General features: G+C 40.7%; 1 protein-coding gene across 2 annotated transcripts in view; it reads right to left on the reverse strand.

The window, feature by feature from the left end:
• Positions 1-19,414, reverse strand: part of LOC111150501 (LIM domain containing preferred translocation partner in lipoma) — a 647,570-nt gene that overhangs the window by 150,960 nt on the left and 477,196 nt on the right. For both annotated transcript variants that reach the window (XM_022507994.1, XM_022507986.1), the window contains one exon: positions 6,547-6,673. In XM_022507994.1, the coding sequence (XP_022363702.1) occupies positions 6,547-6,673 (127 nt within the window). The remainder of the gene's footprint in view (positions 1-6,546; positions 6,674-19,414) is intronic.

Here is a 19,414-nt window from a genome sequence, read left to right on the forward strand (position 1 = left end):
CAAGAACTTGTCTCTGTCTGCTCAAAATGTTAATTCATCATACTGAAGGCAAATTCGCTGGCTTCCTCGCACTTGCCTTACTTTTGTTGCTAACTTTGGAGGCATGGTTATCAAGTTTAATTCTTTTGCACATAGCAGTCTTCCAGCAGCACCGGGACTCCAGGTTTCTTTCCTCCACATCTTCAACTGTACCTCAAAGAGTGGTCTGCAGCTCCCTAAGCATCATCATTGTCCAAGTCCCCCACGCATGCTCACTTATCAACCGGTCTTACATAGTATTGATAAACGGACTACCAATCCTCCCTGTCGGGGGCACTCTGTTTCTACTCAGGGACATTCACTAGACCTCCATGTTGCTCTCAACTGAGAAGATACATTGCACCGAGCATGGTGAGTCAGCTTGATTAATGAAGGAATAACAGCACATGCCAACCCGTGCCTTTCTTCTCTTGAGGCATAATTACCACATGCCAGGCCCCCACTGCCTCCTATGTTCCACTTCTGTCCCACTATCCTAGATCCCCCAGAACAAACTTCTGGCTTTATGAAAATTTCCCACTATACCTCAATAACAATAGTCAGAGAGAAACAACAACAACAAAAATTCTTAGACAAATGCCACGTTCTGTGAAGAGAATTTACCTAGTGCTGCTCTAAAGGCATAGGGATTCTTCAAATAGCTCCCTAAACAATTTTGAGACTCACACACTTCAGTTTTTTTTAAAAGAAGGAATAAGACAACACTATGTAAGCAATGCCAAGATAATTACAGCTTTGTGTTTAAAAATAAGCTGGTAGATATTTTCATTCTATCCTCAGATATATTACAGTTCTCATTTCCACAGATACTATATTCCAATGGTCTTATTTTAGGTATTAGGGTCTGCACAGCCAGAACACCATTATTTTGGGGGAGAACTACGGATAGAGGGATAGACATGGAACTTCTCTTACACAGACATATTTTGTCTTTCAAGATGAAAGAAAGCACAATACGTAAAGGCTCGGGTGTGTCAACCAATAGGGAAAACTCCTGGATTAATTCAAAAGATGTGGCAAAAATATCTAGAGACATACTTGACCTTCTATTACATTTCCACCCCCCTCATAACTGTCGGAAAAATATAAGCTCCAATCAGGACAACTAGCCCTGTAAGCTCCCGAATATTCTGGCAATGGTACCTTTCTCCCCATTCATCTTAATAGCTAATTTTAAAATTCTCCCTCTCATTTTAAGTTCTGCAGTTTCCCCTAACCTAAAATAATTCATAGTTCATCACCTCTTCTTCTTTCTATACATCTATCCTTGGAACTGAGAATCTCCTTCAGTATAAACACACTTTCCTAGTTGCCCAGGGAAACAGGGTGCTTAGATTTGGGCCAAAGGCCCACTACCTGATTACTGAAACACATGAGAATATTCTACCTCCAATTTTCTTGTATGTTTCCTTTCTTCTCCCTACAGGGTAGTGTTTTGAGGCCCATTCAAGGACCCTATTACCCATGGACAAAATACTTAAGAATCTTCTATAGCCCAATCACATAAGCCAAAACAGATGGAAAATGTTCAGAGCATGAGAGAATTTTGTCTTTCCTTTAAAGATACGGACTTATCCATCTGCTGCATTATGGGTTCATTCCTTGTGGTATTTATCTAATACTGCAATGCAACAATCCTTGATTTTGATGAAGATGGAAGAGGGAGAGTATAGAACACTAAAACTAACACCATTTTAGAAGAAACCATTAAAAAAAAAATAACCAGCTGAGACTCAGTTGAAGTTCCTGCTTGTAATATTTATAGGGAACTGACTTAAGAAAACAAGATGTGCTGTAATTGTCAGCAATTTGCCTTCTGCAAGGTCAACAGAAGGGCTGGTCAGCTAACACTGTTGATAGGAAGGTATTGGGTGTGCTGTGTTAAAGTATGTATCTGAGCCATGGCAAAAAGCTCACACTCAGTGCCACATCAGTTAATTTAGGTTCTATACATACTTAAAATATATTGCCAAAGACACTGACGTTCAAGCTACACAACTTATGGCCCTGGGCACAGATGGTCTCTCGCTTGAACGTCATGACGTCGGGAAGGAAAGCATGACAAGAGGCAGGATAGTCAGCTATTGACAGGTGCAGGAACAACATACGCCATTCTATAACGGTAATGAATCAGCACGGACTTGAGATGAGAAGAATGAGTCCACATGCTGAAGCTTATTAAACTATGTAACCTTGAACAAGTCATTCAGCCTCTCTGAATCTGTTTCCTCACCTAAAAAATGAAGACATCATCACCAGACCTGTCATTCAAACTATGAATAGAGCTTTAGATCAGTATCAGCTCCTATCATCACCATCCTAATGACTATCATCTCATCAGCAGTAGAAAAGGTATGTGTCCAGTACGAAACAAGGAAACACACACAAGAGAGGGAAATGTCAAAGATCCACTGTAATCATTAAAAGATTCTGGCATAGAAGGCACAGGAATCTAACTCTACTTTTCCCACCCAAGAAAGGAGTCTTAAAATAATTCATTTGTGAGGCTTCAATACATTTTTGAGGAAGAAGAGTGTCCCGGGTAGCTGTGTAGTAATGGCATCTCTAGCTGTTTTAAAGATTTATTTATTTATCTGACAGACAGAGATCACAAGTAGGCAGAGAGGCAGGCAGAGAGAGAGAGGAGGAGAAGCAGGCTCCCCGCTGAGCAGAGAGCCTGATGCAGGGCTTGATCTCAGGACCCTGAGATGATAACCTGAGCCAAAGGCAGAGGCTTTAACCTACTGAGCCACCCAGGTGTGGCATCTCTAGCTGTTTTAATCTAAAGTGATTCAGCCCTCCCCACAATATCTATATCTGTATCAGTATCTTTATGTGTTGATCTACCGATCGATCCATCATCTATCTAGACTGTTTCAAAGTAAGTTGTAGATATCATGACACATCTCCTCAAGTACTTCAATACATTGCTCCTAAAAACAAGGATATCATTTTGTATAACCACAATGTATAACCACAATACCATACTCAAGAAATCAACATTGATGTGTTATCGAATATATAGCTCATATTCAAATTTCTCTAACCTTGCCCCAAATATTTAATAGGGTTTTTTTTTTTTCCCCAACCAGAATCCAATCAGGATTCCTACCTTATTCTCCAATTTTATTTCCCAAAATTTGTTCCTTCCCACATTGGTGATTCACTTTAATGATTTTATTCTGTATCATGTTAAAATTTCCCTTGTCAGAAATGACATCACTTCCTTACCATCATTCCTCTTCCAAATCTCTATTAGCGTACTTTTAAAGACTTAACTCAAAGGCTAACCATTCCGTAAACATATTTCCATTCCTGCCTGGGAATGTCTATTCTCCTTTTTCTGAATTCTCGATGAACTTTGGCTGAAATTTGACTGAGTCACTTGTCACTTCCAGTCTTATGTTAGGATTAAAGATCATTGCTTTGTATATATTCTCTATTAGACTATAGGAATCTTCAAGGTAAGATCCATGTCTAGCCAAATGCCTCCAACACTTAGCAGAGAATTTTGTACATTATAGGCACTTAGATATTTTCCACCTAAAGTAAATTTTCCTTAAATAATCCTGGTCTCAATTCATACTTTGTTCATTCTATCTACTCCAAAGAGAATACCTTCTTCTATTTTCTGTGTATCCAAAGCTGATCTCCTCCACAAAAGGTTTCCTAATTATCCAGCTTAAACTTTTGGAGATGACAGATATGTTTACTACCTGGATTGTGGTGACAGCAATACAAATGTATATACATCTCTAAACCCACCAAGTTATGGACACTGATTATACGCGTATGTTTTTTGTATATCTCAATAAAGCTGGAGAAAAAGTTTTTAGAAGAAAAAAAAGTATAGAACGAAATCTGGATTCTAATCCAGTCCTACAATTTATTAGCTGTTGATGCTGGGCACATTACCTAACATTTCAGTGCTTCAATTTCCTAATATGGAAATAATAATAGCCTTTATAGGATTATACATTTTCTATAAGGATGAAATAGATTAATTCCTATAAAGTACATAGAATACTGATGCCACATTGTAAGTACTGAATAAACATTAATCATTATTCCACAATCTCTCTCATGGTTCATAATCCTTATTTGGCAATTATTATTTACCAATTGGTGACATATGTTCTATTTTTGTGATGAACTTAGGTTTAAATCAGGTATTTTTAATGGATTTCTAATAGGCATATCTTATTTTCTTAAATAAAGCATGGGATAACTTTGATTTTTGAGGATATGCTATATGCCAAGAACTTGGCTAAGTGCTTTCTATAAATATTTCACCCAAGACTCAAAATAACAGTATAAACTAGTGGTTATTTCCATACTATAGATAAAGCAAAAACAAAAACAAAGATTGAGAGAGCGTAACCAAATTGTTCAAGTTGTCTAAGCTAGTAACTATTAGAGTGAGGATAGTTCTTGAAGGCAAAGATAACATTTAATTTATATCTGTTTCCCAGAAGGCTTAATACATATTGATCAACACAATTGCTATCCATGTTCAATTTTCCTTATTGCTATGCATTTAGTTGCTATGATATTTGAGGCATATATACTTGTTACATTAGTTTGCTGTTTATTTATTTATTTATTTACTTACTTACTTATTTCTTAAAGATTTTATTTATTTATTTGACAGAGAGAGAGCACAAGTAAGCAGAGCGGCAGGCAGAGGGAGAGGGGGAAGCAGGCTCTCTGCTGAGCAGGGATGCGGGACTCGATCCCAGGACCCTGGAATCATGACTTGAGCCGAAGGCAGCTGCTTAACCAACTGAGCCACCCAGGAGTCCCGCTTTTTATTTTTAATATGCTTTAGTACTGTCACCTTATTTTTTGCTTTTAACATGCTCTTTTAAAAAATTTACCTAAGATTCCAATATAAAACTTTCCCCCACATCCATAACAAGAGCATGGTACACTTTTAGTATATTTTAATAGAACTAGAGACTTAAAAAAAAAAAAAATTCTCCATGCATTCCTCCTATCAATTTGTGTTTAGCTTTGAGCTTTGTTGTATTTTGTTGGAGTAATGCTGTTCCTACGGAAACTTACTAGTGTTGAAAGAAATTCTAGAAAACATTTGCTCCACACTTCTGATTTACTAAGGTGGGAAATGAGGCTCAAGCAGATGGGGAAAATTTCACTATTGCTTAGCCAATCAAAGGCACAGGAAGAGCCAGAACCAGAATTCTTTATTTCCATCATTGACTTACACCTATACAAATCAGTGCCATGCTTTTCATATCCTACACCATTCCATTTATGGTGTGGCTTTGGACCAGTGCCCTCAGTTCACCTGTTATTACACATTCCCAAATAGGGAGCAAGGGGAAGACATGAAAATAGTAAATGTCTGAAGAAGTGAAAACCTGTGTAATGTTTCCGCCTCTGTGCCTTTGCTTCTGCTCCCCCCACAAATGAAACCTCCTTTCCCTACATGTCCTTAAAGTGATACTACTCAAACTATGGTCCCTGGGTGGGGATCTAAGAAATGTTTGTCACCCTCCATTGAGACAGAGTACAAAAACAGAGAGGGAGTATTTAGGAAAGAATGTAACACTTTAATAGGGTAATTGATTCTTATTCAATCTCATAGTGGTAAAACGTGGCCTTCCATTTTGTATTCTCTTTATTTCACTTTCTTAGTAATTAATTTTAATTGTGCTCTATACAAATACTGGCCTCCAACACGTTGAGGAGGAAATAGTTTCCATCATAGGAAATTTGGGAGGCACTAATATAAAAGGTCCAGGTTTAGGTACCACCAGTTTCTTTACAAGGCATTCCTGACGCTCCTGATGAAAAGAGCTTTTAAATTTTATAATATCTCACATAAGCCTCTCTTATGCCTCTTACAGCTTTCTACCAAGATTAGTAATTACTCATGTGTTTTTCTTATCTCTTCTGAATAATTATAACCTCCCTGAGGACAGGTTATGTGTCCGTAGCACCATGGACATTGCATATAGTTCATCAATCCACATTATCCTCATGGACTGGATGGAATAACCGTTCATAATTATTCACAGATTTGGAGAAGGGAGAAGGTTGAAAAAAAAAATCAAAAACACAACAGGAACATCTTTTCCTAAACTCGCATAGGGAAATAATTGAGAGTGCAGAATTTAGACACTATCCACTTCCACATTTTGTATATAAATATTTAGACGAGTGAGGAACCTGAACACATACAGAAACCCTATTTCTGCCTAAGGAGAAGCTTAGAAGTTGTCAAAAATTCATTTTAAAATCAAATTTGTATCTCAAGAAACTGCACAGTAGTATCCTTGCACTTTCAGTATGAGCTAAACAGATATCCCATTTACGGCAGTCTCACAAAACTATTTCTAGAACACTCTGTCGTGTGCAGAAGCACACCAACTCCAATGCATCCATACTCGAATCCTTTACCTGTGGAACTGATAGTACTCCTAATTAATGATTAAGAAGACCAGAAGGCCTTTCCTTCAGGAGTCAGCTCTAGCCTCCACTCACCAAAGTATTCATCAGCAGGCGGATTTTCCATGTCATACAGCATCTTCTTGGTCAGGTGTTCGAGTTCATCTTCAGGACGGAATGATGGGGGAACAGCTGGAGGCCCCATGGAACCCGTTTGTCCACCCTAAAAGGCAGAGGACACATAGTTCTTTATATACCATCAAGACAATCAGATAGTATTTGCACTATAGACAAAAAAGTACTGGACGTGGCTATTAAGAGATTTGGGTTTAACAATCCGTTTCATTGGTTCTTTAGTGTCTGACCCGGGACACACCATTTTACAGGATCCACTTGCCTTCTCCAGATGAGTTATCCACTGGGCTTTGGAAATCCATGTTTACAACAGTAGGGCTTCATTTCATTCAACAGTTGCTAAGTAGTCACTGCATACCAGTCGTATATTTATAAAAACAATATACACAGAGGCCCCCCTCCCACTTACGGAGTTTATGGTCAAGGGAGAGATTCATGTTCATCAATAATTAAAGATAAAGCAACTACAGAACGTGCATAACTAGGGTACATAAAGGGACCTCTCCTGTAGCCTGAAAGGAAGAATTCCAGAGGAGAGGCCAGTACAGAGTAGGACATACTCAGCTAATGGGCAAGAAACTTACAGGTAGAAGTTTTTCACATTCAGGTGAGAAAAAGGCCAGGTGGCATAGGAGCTCCTCACAGCTGAATATTTCCGCACCACATATAAAGCTTGAGAGAGGAGATGAGATGGGTCTAATGGGGAACAGGGGTGCAGAAAGTGAATGACCCTGTGTTCCATTTAAGGAGGTTGAGAAGTTTCTCCCCTTAGTACTACAAACAGCCACGTACCAAATGGGGAGGGTACATCAGTAGCACTGATCCTGGGTTGGTGTTTAAAGAGGTGGATGACCAAGAATTAGAGCCACGTCATGATATCAAGTGTCAGGGGAAAGATTACTTGAGATGTTCAACCAACAATCCAAAGTAGGTAGAGAAAGAAGGAAGGCCAGATGACAGACGTAAGATTTTGCAGTATGTAAACAAGTGGAAATTTAAAATTCTATTTCCCGGGCGCCTGGGTGGCTCAGTGGGTTAAAGCCTCTGCCTTCAGCTCAGGTCATGATCTCAGGGTCCTGGGATCGAGCCCCGCATCGGGCTCTATGCTCAGCAGGGAGCCTGCTTCTCTATCTCTCTCTTTCTGCCTGCCTCTCTGCCTACTTGTGATCTCTGTCTGTCAAATAAATAAATAAATAACATCTTTAAAAAAAAGAAAATAAAATTCTATTTCCCTTTGCCTATATTATAACTTTGGCCATATCCAATATCACACCCCAGCATCTTTAATCAAAGCGTTTGTAACAAAAACTTAATGAAAAGTTAAGAAATAGTGACATCCCAATAGCTGATGGGGAGAGCTGAGACTCTGAGAATGTTCTTCCCTTGATGTTTATGCATTCTTAAGAGTCTCTCCTTTCATTAAGAGTTTACAAGAATCAGTTCAACAGAACCTGAAGCTGCGCATTCATTCACCTGTTATCCTCACTATAGCAAATGTGTTCTTGGATGTGAAAATCCTGTAAGGTATAAATCCCTGTACAAATGCTTCTTCCTTACTATGAACACTTATTTCAACCAGTCCAAAATACATATTAATTATTTGTGTGATGTCTGAGGCATAAAATGCCTTCTAAACATATGTGAAGTTGTTAATTGGCACTTACTTGGGACTCTTCTCTGGTTATTTTCCAATTTTTTAGGTTTTTTAAAAAAATGGATAGAAAGTTGGAATACAGACATACAGACAGCCAAAAAGGCTAAGAATTTTTTATGTTGGTTACTCATCTAACCCTGGGATTTTATTTCATTGTTGGACAATTTGGATTGGAGAATGGACAGCAGTGAGCAAACTATGAATGTGGCCAGTGACAAAGACTAAAAGTAGAGCTGCATGCCAGAATCTCTTATTCATTGTGAGATAAGGAAATCTGACACCCAAAAAGATCAGGGCAAGGCTAGTTATGATAAACCCAGCATAGGGGCCCATCCCAGACTCACTTATTTAGTAAACATTAAATGTTACATGGAAGGCCTTCTCTAAAGTACAAATAACATTTGAACATTGGACGAGTGGTTTGCTAGTAATATTAAACTTTCAATGGCACAGATGTTATCTGCTTCTAGGAAAATTTTGCTGAAATCATAAAATTATATGACCAAGGCCAGTCACAGGAACTTTATTTGGAAAAAAAAAAAGGAATCGAAAGTAACAGTGTAACTATCTATCCATGGGTAAGAGGTCACTTAAATGGACAATGATAGATACATACAACGGAATGTAAACAGGTTTTAAGAGAACACTGTAAGTTTACCACTACAAGTACGAAAAAGATGGCATAGCCATGCTATCAAAGGAACATATCCAGTGATAGGATAGGAAATCTAAATGATGGCCCCATTTTTGAAAAATAAGTAGAGTTTAATTATCTATCATTCAATATACAGGTAGGGAAGAAAGTCTGAAAGGACATGTACTCCTATGTTAAAGGGAGGCTTTGTTGGGTTTGGAATCCTGAGAGCCTTTTAATTTCTAAGTTTGTGTTTCTTTTACAGTATTTAATTTGACTTCTGCAATCCATGAAATATAACTTTTCAAATGCAATTAATTCAAGTGACAAAGGTAGTCTGGATACTAGCAAAGCCCTGGAATGGGCTAACCCAGGTCAAGGTGGAGCTCTAAGAGGAGCAAAAGGCCAAAGGTGGGACACAGTTGGGTGGAAGTGGGGAAAAATGCAAGTGGTTCTGTTTAAGGCTGAAGAGGTGAGAGAAAGGAAGGGCCAGCTCGTGACTGCCATGCCATTGGGGGCTTAGGTCTTCTCTATGGGCCAGGGGCCCTAGGCCCTGTGTGAGACCACAGGAAACTCTGAAAATCTGATGTGCTCAACTCCCTTTTGGCAGAGACTGGCATTCATAAAAATGCACATCAAATTTACCTACATTTTCAGAAAGCTCATGGGCTACAGGGACATATCTCAAGACCCTCAGGGAAGAACGCCCAGGCAACAGAAATCTCAAGGGGGATTTTCAGCAGGGAGGTGAGCTCAACAGATTAGAAAGTTGTCTTTGGAGTGGAAGGAGGACAGGAGCACCATGAGACTGGAACCAGGTGGGAAGCTTATCCTAAAACATTTGTGGCCAGAGAGTGAAGGGGCATACTGTGTGGCAGTGGCAAGAGAGCTGGAGACAGAGGTTTAACTCTGGCAATGGCTTGGAGTCCTTGTGGGAGCTAGTGAACTCTGCCACTTCTGGTTTCCTTCTATAAAATGGGCTTGTCCATGCTACCTCAGTCGTTGTAAGGATTAAAATCGGAGAGTTTATGGGGTGCCTGAGTGGCTCAGTGGGTTATGCGCCTGACTCTCAAGTCAGATCACGATCTCAGGGTCTTGAGATCAAGCCCCGTGTGGGGCTCCATGCTCTGTGGGAAGTCTGCGTTGCGACTCTCTCTCCCTCCCTCTGACCCTACCCCCCTCCATGTGAGGCTCTCATTCTCTCTCTAAAATAAGTAAATAAATCTTAAAAAAAAAAAAAAGAGAGAGAGAGAATCAGAGAGCTTACATCTCATGCTATAGAGAGCTATAACTACTTTCTCAAACTAAGGTAACAAAGGGACTCTCTTTGGATCCCCACCCCACTGCTGAGGGAGGAGATAATCCCAGTTCAGATGACAGAACTGAAGACAAGGGTGGAAAAATGACCTACATCTTGTTTTCTAGACTTGCAATAAGGAGAGAACTTGAGCCCCAAATACGTGGCCATCTGACTCTAAATGCCATGCATATTTTCCAACCAAACATTGTTTCCCATGGAGAAAGTGGAGACTTGTATGAAAGATTACCTGTCATAGTAATGGCACTGACTGTTTTAATTTAAATCAACAACTATTAAGGAAACGCTGATCCTTCCTGCTCCCAGTGTTAGGGCAGACCCTCAGGGAATGGACATGGCTTCTCATGGTCTGGGCTTCCAGTATCTGCTTCCCTCTTAAATCAACAAAGGCAGCAAGAAGGCCAGGTCTGTCCTCTGCCAGAAATTTGGATTCTACCCTTAGCATTTAACGTTACAAGCACAGGTCCTTCTTTCAAAGTACTTACACTGTCAGGACTTCACAGATTTTAAGACAAATATATCCTTCCTTTTATTCTCCAAATACGTCCTATTTGCTTGCAATACAGCTTCTGGAATAACCCATTTGGAAAAGTGCATTCTTTTTCTTTTACATTCCAATCCCATATAAATGCTAACCTTGGATTCCTGGTTTTTCTTATATAGAAGGACCCCAGGAGAACATCTCTTTCAGAGTTTGTGAACGCTATTTGGCACAGAACTCTCCCCACCCCGCCCCCCAGCCTCTGCCCCCAAACAGTGCACAAAACTGAACATCCATGGAAAACATATTGGTAAAAACACAGGGTCCCCAATGTCCACATATCTCCTCTCCCATGAAGGAAGACGCAGCCCACGCCTTTTCTCTGAAGTTCAAGTCCTTTAAGAACTTCGGGGCTTTTCTCCCTGGGGTGAAGAGACCCCTCTTCGTTTCTCTTTCTCAGTAGTGCTCGGGGCTTTACACGTCCTAAGAAAAGGGAGCAACCGTCCAATGTATCTTTTAAACAAGTGGCTTCCAGCATTGTGTCTGGGTAATAGAACATGGTTGAAAATTTGTGGGGTGGGGGCCGGGAAGGGATGTGCTGCATTATTTTGTTTGTTCACTCTTCAAACGCAGAGATGTGCACAGGACCAGCAGGGTAGCTCCCGTGGCATCATCATAATTCCTTGCATTTCCGTGTTGCTTTGCAGGGTGACAGTTTTCATAGCAACAGCCCCATGTAGTAAGTAATCCTACTTTAGGGTGATTAAGGTGAGGCCCAGAGAGGCAAAGTGAGCAATCCGGCATCTAGGACAAGTTCTGAAAATCAGTGGAGTCCTGACAGCCACCGGCTGTGCCGAGTTGGCATGTCCCTGTGACACTGTGTGCTGGCTCTCAGTGCCCGGGGCTATGCACGCCCTTCTACACCATTCTTCTGTAATGACTTGGATTTTTTTCAGAGTAGAGGTTTACTGCTAAACAGTGAAACAAAAGTCCTGCAAAGCAAATATAAACAAAGCCTCTAGCCTTTTCTAAGAAAAAGACATTCTTCTAAGTATCAATATTAATCACTAATATATATGTTCTTTGAAATGCCTGAAACTCCTGGAAGGGGCAAAACACATTGTATGACCTACGGATGAGTTATGAGAGATGAATTTCAGAAGATGACTTCAAAATTCTCCTAAACATGTATTTCCTAAGAAATCACTGAGTGCCAGGCACTATCATTATAAATTCAAATTATTCCTGATTCCCCCTCCCCCCACTGACAAGTCACAGTTTAGGAAGAAAGAGACGCAAAAACAGAAAAGCACAATAAAGTGTAAATACTAAAACACAGGGATGAATTTGGTGATCTGAGATGGGAGAAGGCTATCAGTAAGGATATTACCTCTTAGTTGGATCTTTAAGGATAAGTTGGATTTCAATGAATGAAAGAGAGAGACAGAAAGAGAGAGAAGACAAGATATTCCAAGAACATGTGTAAAAGAACATGAATATTAGAAAAAAAAATGTTAAGAAATAGGGGAGGAATAGAGCTAGATGAGGCTAGAGAAATGACCTAGGGTCAATGTCAAGACTGTTGCAAGCAACACGGAGTCATCAGGAGATTTAAAACTGGGTGTTCACTCTATTAAAGTCACGTTATTGAAATATACATACTGGCAACGTCTTCAAACACCAAGTCTAATGATGCCTTAAAAAAATGCAACCAGGGGCACCTGGGTGGCTCAGTGGGTTAAAGCCTCTGCCTTTGGCTCAGGTCATGATCCCAGGGTCCTGGGATCGAGCCCGGCATCGGACTCTCTGCTCGGCAGGGAGCCTGCTTCCTCCTCTCTCTCTCTCTGCCTGCCTCTCTGCCTGCTTGTGATCTCTGTCTGTCAAATAAAATGAATAAAATCTTAAAAAAAAAATGCAACCAGACAGCACAGTATTTCTGAACAATTTAATGGCTAATATGCTTAAGGTCTCTCATAGTTACTAAGTGAGGCAGAGACCACTAACAGCTCTCCAAAATCGACTTCCTTCTCTTTCTGGGTACACAGCTGGACTCCATCTTCCACTCTTCCCTGCAGTTAGATGTGGCCATAGGAGGCACAAGAAAGGAGGAGCATACCCCGTGGAGAGCTAGCGCCTGACCAGTCTGGCCAACCTCACATTGCTATACAAGCGAGACTGGCAAGAAACATGCTCAAAGGTTAATGGTTGATGGCAGAGTGGTTTATATTCCTTTTCTTTATATTTTCCTATATGTGCCTCTTTTTATAGTAAAAATTTTCTCCCTTAGATAGGAAAAAAACAAAAACAAACAAACAAAAAAAACCACACCACTTTTTTTTCTTCTTGACACAAAAGTGTCAGAAAATGGAAAATGTCCAAGCATCTGCAACTGGTTCCTCTCTGTCATGGTTCTTTTCCTGCTAGCAGCCCAGCTTATAATATTCCGGGGAAGGCTTATTATGAATACTGTAGCCAGATTTGGATCTAGGTCCCTGGTAAAAGTTATGGGTGAGACTGTGCAAAAATTAGGACTGTTTCTGCAGACAAAGGGAGTATGGACAGAGTCCTCGGTGAGCAAGGAAACTGCCAGATGAAGAACACAGATAAGGATGTTGCCATACTTATGTAACACCTGATGGTATTTGAAGGGTTTTATATATTTCTACATAGGAACCCACAAGCACAGAGGGACCTATTTATCTCTTTAATCTGTGTTCTGCCTTTAACTAGTCCAGTCATTTTGATCACATCACTTCTATTCCCTGAGCTTAGGAGCATTCTGTGCAAAATGATGTTTTCAAAGATTCCTTTGATTCTGCCCTATCTTATTTTTGTGCCCGTATTATGCAGGGCACATATCATTACAGATATTTATAGGGAAATCACAGATAATTCATATTTTCGGGTACTTTGTAGTCTATAAAAACAGACACACACTGAGTAAGTGGAAACAACATCATTAAAGAGATTTCCATTTACAGGAGGGTTTAGACTACTTGTCAGCATCCCCTGAAACAATCTGGAACTTCATTCAGCATTCTGAAGCTGAGTAAGAGTTGGCAGGTCACAGGGTTTCTGCAGCCCACTGAACTTTCACTACCTGTGGGGCATGAAAGTCAAGAACAAACAAAGGTTCAACACCCCATGGGACCACCACCCCTCCTTGGGTGGAGAAAGAACTTCCCCAGCCCTCCCACATAAAGCCTGCACGGGGGTACAAAGGGCGAAGACCCCGAGGGGAATACCTACTACCTTGAATTTCTGTTCCCACCAAGGGAACTATTTAAATATGTGGGTTAAGCATCCATTTTACAAAATGGCTACCCACCCTCTGTCATCACGTCAGCCTCTTGAATTGTTCTGATACTGACCTCGCGGCGCGGTGGGTCATTTCTCTCCCACCGGTCCTTACCCGCCATTCACTTCCTAGTTACAAAGTGCTAGATAAGTTGAACTCAGTCCAAATCTGAACCTTCCCAGAAAAGCACCGCCCAGGCAGACAAACACCGGGAAAAGACAGCCAAGATATTCAGAGAGATTACATGATAATGAGTACTCTATCACTCGGGGACCAGAGCTGCTCACTTTTCTTGTCCATTTGTAATGATGTACAAGAGGTTTCTTCTCTCAGAGGGAAAATAACTTCAATTATGTGTTCTTGAAAAAAGAAACATTGAAATTATCTTCTTTCAAAAGGTAGAATTAGCCCCATTTTGGAGCTGAAAGCCTGCCAGAAAAAAAACATATTTCTGATATTTTCCTTCTTTTTTTTTCCCCCTTTCTATTTAACTATGTCAAGTTTGCAGTCTGCAATTTCCTGAGGCTGCTTCTACTTTCTGACTCTCACTGAATTACCATACTCTACTCTCAACGTCTCACTTGTAATGGAAGGAGCACCCTTGCAGGCCAAGGGCAGAAGATTTGCTGCATACCCACTCCGCTTGGGGTTAAAAGCAGTGGGCACTGGGAAGGGAGGGGCAGGGTGAACTGCCTTTTAAAAACTAGAAACCCATAAATGAAAACTCCTCACAGCTGCAGAGGAGCAGAAAAGCGTGCTCTGAGTTCTTCTATTCTTAAGCTCCATTTTCTTAGAGAATGAATGGTAAGGCCACAAAGAAGAGGACCCAGAAATGTTGACGTGAAATAGTTGGTGCTAGCTTTGAAACCCCTTCCAGTTAGTTTTCAACTTTCAAAAGCTTGATTTTCTTCCGACCTCTTTTTCATATTCTCTTGCCTGTGTCATGCATTGATGCCTCCATCACCTTTCTTCAGCCAAATGAGAGGAGTCACGGCCAAGGATGGATGATTCTGAATTACCGCGTGGTAGATGTCACAGCAGCTGGAAGTGGGGGGCATCACCCGGCGTCCACTAAGGAGCCTTGTGATGTTTGCGCACAGGGCGCAGTGGTGATGCCGGCTGAGCACAGAGCAAGGTGGCCCCTCTCTACACTCACCACTTTCAGTCAGGTAGCCTCAAGAGTGCCCAGGCATGGAGCATGCTTGTTCCCAGGCCTGACGTCTGGGGCACCATTTCAGTTCCCCAGTGTTTGTTTCTCTATTACTGATTTTCTCATCCATCAACTGGAAGTTAATAGTATCTAATTCATATGGAGAACCTTTGTAAGATATTAAACATCCCATAAATGGCAGTTCTAATTACCAGGAGGGACAGCTTACAAACCACCAACAAAGATGATTTTCTTCTTGGAAGTGGAATGTCTGCAGAGTAATACTCTCTCTTGAGCTCAGTGTTTGCTGATGAAGCACTCAGGCTAGTATACCTAAATTTCACCCTAATCGTTTCAGCAAGAGATGAAATCTCTCTGAGTTCTTTTAAATACAGACCTTGAACAAATATACATTTGGTGAACGACGCTTTGCTGGCTCTCCGAATGGTCAACTGCCCCAGTTGACCTTTGGCACCAAAAGATAAATTGTACAGCAGGGCTCTCATGTTTGGCTCTATGGAACAAGGTAGACTCCCCCATGCTTTTCTGCTGCAATGAATTTCAGGGAGAAAAACAGATGCTGTCCCACCTGATAGATAAGAAGTAGGAAAGGTGAAAGGCATGAAACCCAGAGCCTCAGCATCAGGGAGAAGTGAGTTCAAAGATCTCTTGCCAACTGAACCCAGAGTTCCTATATCAGTGCTCCCAGACAGCCCTCCCTAAGGGAGAAAGTGAGTTGCCTCTGTGGGATGATAAGATCTCTCACATTTCACTCCCCTCTTATATATACTGTTTCTACCCAAAGCTAAAAGAAGTGTTTCCATAACACTATAGCTAAAACCCATGTACATTCCCCCTTTCTCCCCATTAATCAGGTCTTCTGTATGTTATATCTAAGGGATTAGCTATAACAAAGGCAAGACAATTATAAAACATTATTTCTACTGGTAGGTTTCACCTCAATGAGACACAAGACATAAAAGTTTGATGAATGGAAGGAACTGTCCTTCAAGGTTGTCTTCAAACTAAACCAGGTCTTGGTCTTCATTGTGCCCCCTAGTGCCTGGCCATGACTTCTGAGAAGACCTTCGTTTTCATTTGGTTGTCTGGAACAGTGGAAAGAGCTAGTCACTCCAACATTGGGAAGAAACATCTTACCCCAACACACTCATTTCTGTGCATTGTCCCACAGAAAAGTCATCTTCAACCAGAAGCTACATTTTCATAAAGCTGTATATCACAGTATGTCTCCTATGAGGGTTCCCACCCTGACTGCAGTTCTAATCCACTGTATTCAAAATGGGGTTTTTGTAATTCCTTATCACTATTTGGACTGTCTCATAATTCTTGCCATTATCATGATATCATAATTCTTGCCATTCTCAAGATATTAAAATAGTACATCTAATAATTACAAACATATAAAAACATATATGAAAGAGTGCCCACATATGTCTATATAGATAGGTATTAAAAAAAACAGATACTAGAGGGAAATATACAAAAAAACTCATGCTAGGATGGTGGGATTATGAGTAATTTAAACTTCTTCCTAATAATTTTTAAACTATCTACATTGACTATAATCAAAATGAATGACCCTTAGAAAATAAAAAATAGACTTTCTAAAACATGGGATGTCTGTCTTAAGTATTTTCACATACAAAGCCAGAAGGGAATGGAGAATCTAAGGTGGGGACAATTTGCTGAAAAAAAATAAAAGCACCTAGATTTTCAGTCCTGATATACACAGAAACACTTTCCTACTGTACAAGCTGTTTCTATCTAGTGGGCTTGACAGATGCCTGAACGTGACACAAGACACTGAAATAACATGCAAATCAGTTTTTCGGTTTTAATATGCAAATATGACGCTTGGCACATCACTTTCCATGGCTGAGGTAAATTGCTGTTTTTGAGTTTTTCGTGGGAAATGCGCGCCAGCCAACAAATGGTTAACTCCCCACATCTCACCTAACACAAGGTGGTTTTCATCTGAGTCAGAAAGGTTCTTGCTCTGCGATCCTTGGCACTTCGGATGCAAAGAAAGGGCATGTGTTTTGTTCAGTAACAATGTCACCTGCGGCAAATAAGGCATGTCTTCCCACAGAGCCACTAATCACATTGGATTTCCGGGCCCTAGCGGGGAGGCGAGCAAAGTGTCTCCATGAGAAACACAGAGAACAAGGTTTTTTGCTTGACCCACGAAAATCAAATCAAAGTAGTTCGACATTGTGGGAAGATGAGCTTCTGGCTGGATACAAAGAAGGAGTCAAAAGTCCTTGCTTCTAGGGCATTTGAGTGGTGTGGAAAACTGTAGCTTCTGGTGAAATCTACACTAAATTATCCACAAATACTAGTAATTAGGTATTAAGTCAATCATCAACATAATTGAGAGTCATCCAGTTCAAGGAATTCATAGTCCAGACAGTCAAGGATCATGAAGGAGAAATACAAGAAGGAAGCAAAGCGTTGACTGTTGATGGTAGTCACTATGGCTTAAACACTTGAGAACATAGGCTCTAGGGGTGACCTACCTGCTTGGGTTCAAATCCCACATCCTCTACTTCCCAACAGTGTGACGGGGGGCAAGATGTTTCAGCTGACTAAAGATGTGTTGCCTAAATCATAAAATGGGGCCAGCTGGGTTTGCATCATGAGTTCAACGACAAGGTCCATGTAAATCATTTAGCCGCCTGGACTAATTAAGAAATTCTTATTATCCTTAAAGATAGGCTATGGTATGTAAATATCCTGTGAAGAAATCAATGGATATTATAGATTCAGAGGAAAGCGAGGAGACAGTGGACTAGAGCAAACCAAAAGCATTCCAAGAAGATCAGGGGGCTTGATTTTAGGACTTGAGGGAAAGAGAACAAACAAACACTTTGTAGTTCCACGGTCCTTCACAGCCAACAAGAACCCTAGTATAACACTCACACACGCTGGATCTCAGTTAATACTTTCCAAAGTATGAGAGCATGTTTTCTGTACAAAGAAACAAACCAAGTTAGTGGTTTAAGTGACTATGTTAAGTGACTTAGCCAAAATCACACCCATAATAAGTGGCAGAGCCAGGAGTTAAACACAAGTCTTCTGATCCAAGCTCGGTGTTTTTCCACTAATTTACAGCTGCCTCTATATATTCATTTAGAAATATGAAACTTACATGATCTATCATAAAGGTTAATCAAGACAGTCAACCTCACTGATTAAAGCATGATGCTAATTATATCAGAGGTTGGAGGCCGATGTGGCCCCTTCTACTTTCAGAAACATTGATTGTGGTATAACGGAGAAAGTGTGGGCTTCAGAAGCAGACAAAGCTTGTGCCAGTACCAAGTTATATCGCTCCTTTTGTATAACATTTTTGTGAACGTCTCTTAGCATTAGCTTCTGCATCTGTAAAGGCGGTGAGGGGGCAGGCAGGAGAGAGGGAATGCCCCATGTCAGAGCCATTGTGACTAATACCTAAAATGGTACATGGTGTGTGCTAATATTTAACAGCGGCTCATGACTTGTATTAAATGCTCACAAACAATCTGTCACATCTGAGCTCCGGATGTCTTTCAAATGTGGCAGGAAGGTGGATCAGGGAATACGAATGAGTCAGTGTCATTCATGAGTACTGTGGCAGAGGGGGAAAGGAGCACACTGTGATGTGAATGCAAAGACCAGCAGCTTGAATATTGCTAACTGATCATCAACCATGATTCACGTAATAGTAAGTCTCTTGAAGGGATATCCCTCTCCATAAACTCTGAAAGACAGAAATGCATAAGCGTTCAATTTATAATATTTACCAATTTATAACTGACGAGACTGAGAATAAGCAAGGAACACTGAGTGCTAAGTAGGGGCCAATGTTGAAAATATTTTACATCAACTCAGTTCCTCGTCACAGTCACCCCATCAGATGGTTACTGTTCTGATTTCACAAATGAGAAAACTGAGGCACAGGGATCACCCTGATGGGAACTGGCAATTTGGGATTTGAATCCAGTCAACAACTCCAGAAAGTGAACACTTAACCACCACATCAACTGTCTCAGCTGCTTGACCCATCTGTATCTAATTAGAGGGATTTTATGACTTTTTTAGGAGAATCTTTTTAAAGATGTATTTATTTGTTTTTTTGGGGGGGGGGAAAGGCAGGGGGAAGGGAAAGAGGGAGACAGAGAGAGAGAGAGAATCTCAAGCAGACTCCTTACTGAGCATGAGTGCAGAGCCCAGTGTGGGGCTCGATCTCAAGACCCTGAGATCAGGACCTGAGCCAAAACCAAGAGTCGGACGT

Source organism: Enhydra lutris, unplaced genomic scaffold (assembly GCF_002288905.1).
Source record: "Enhydra lutris kenyoni isolate GAN:26980312 unplaced genomic scaffold, ASM228890v2 scaffoldscaffold2, whole genome shotgun sequence".
Taxonomy (NCBI): Eukaryota; Metazoa; Chordata; class Mammalia; order Carnivora; family Mustelidae; genus Enhydra; species Enhydra lutris.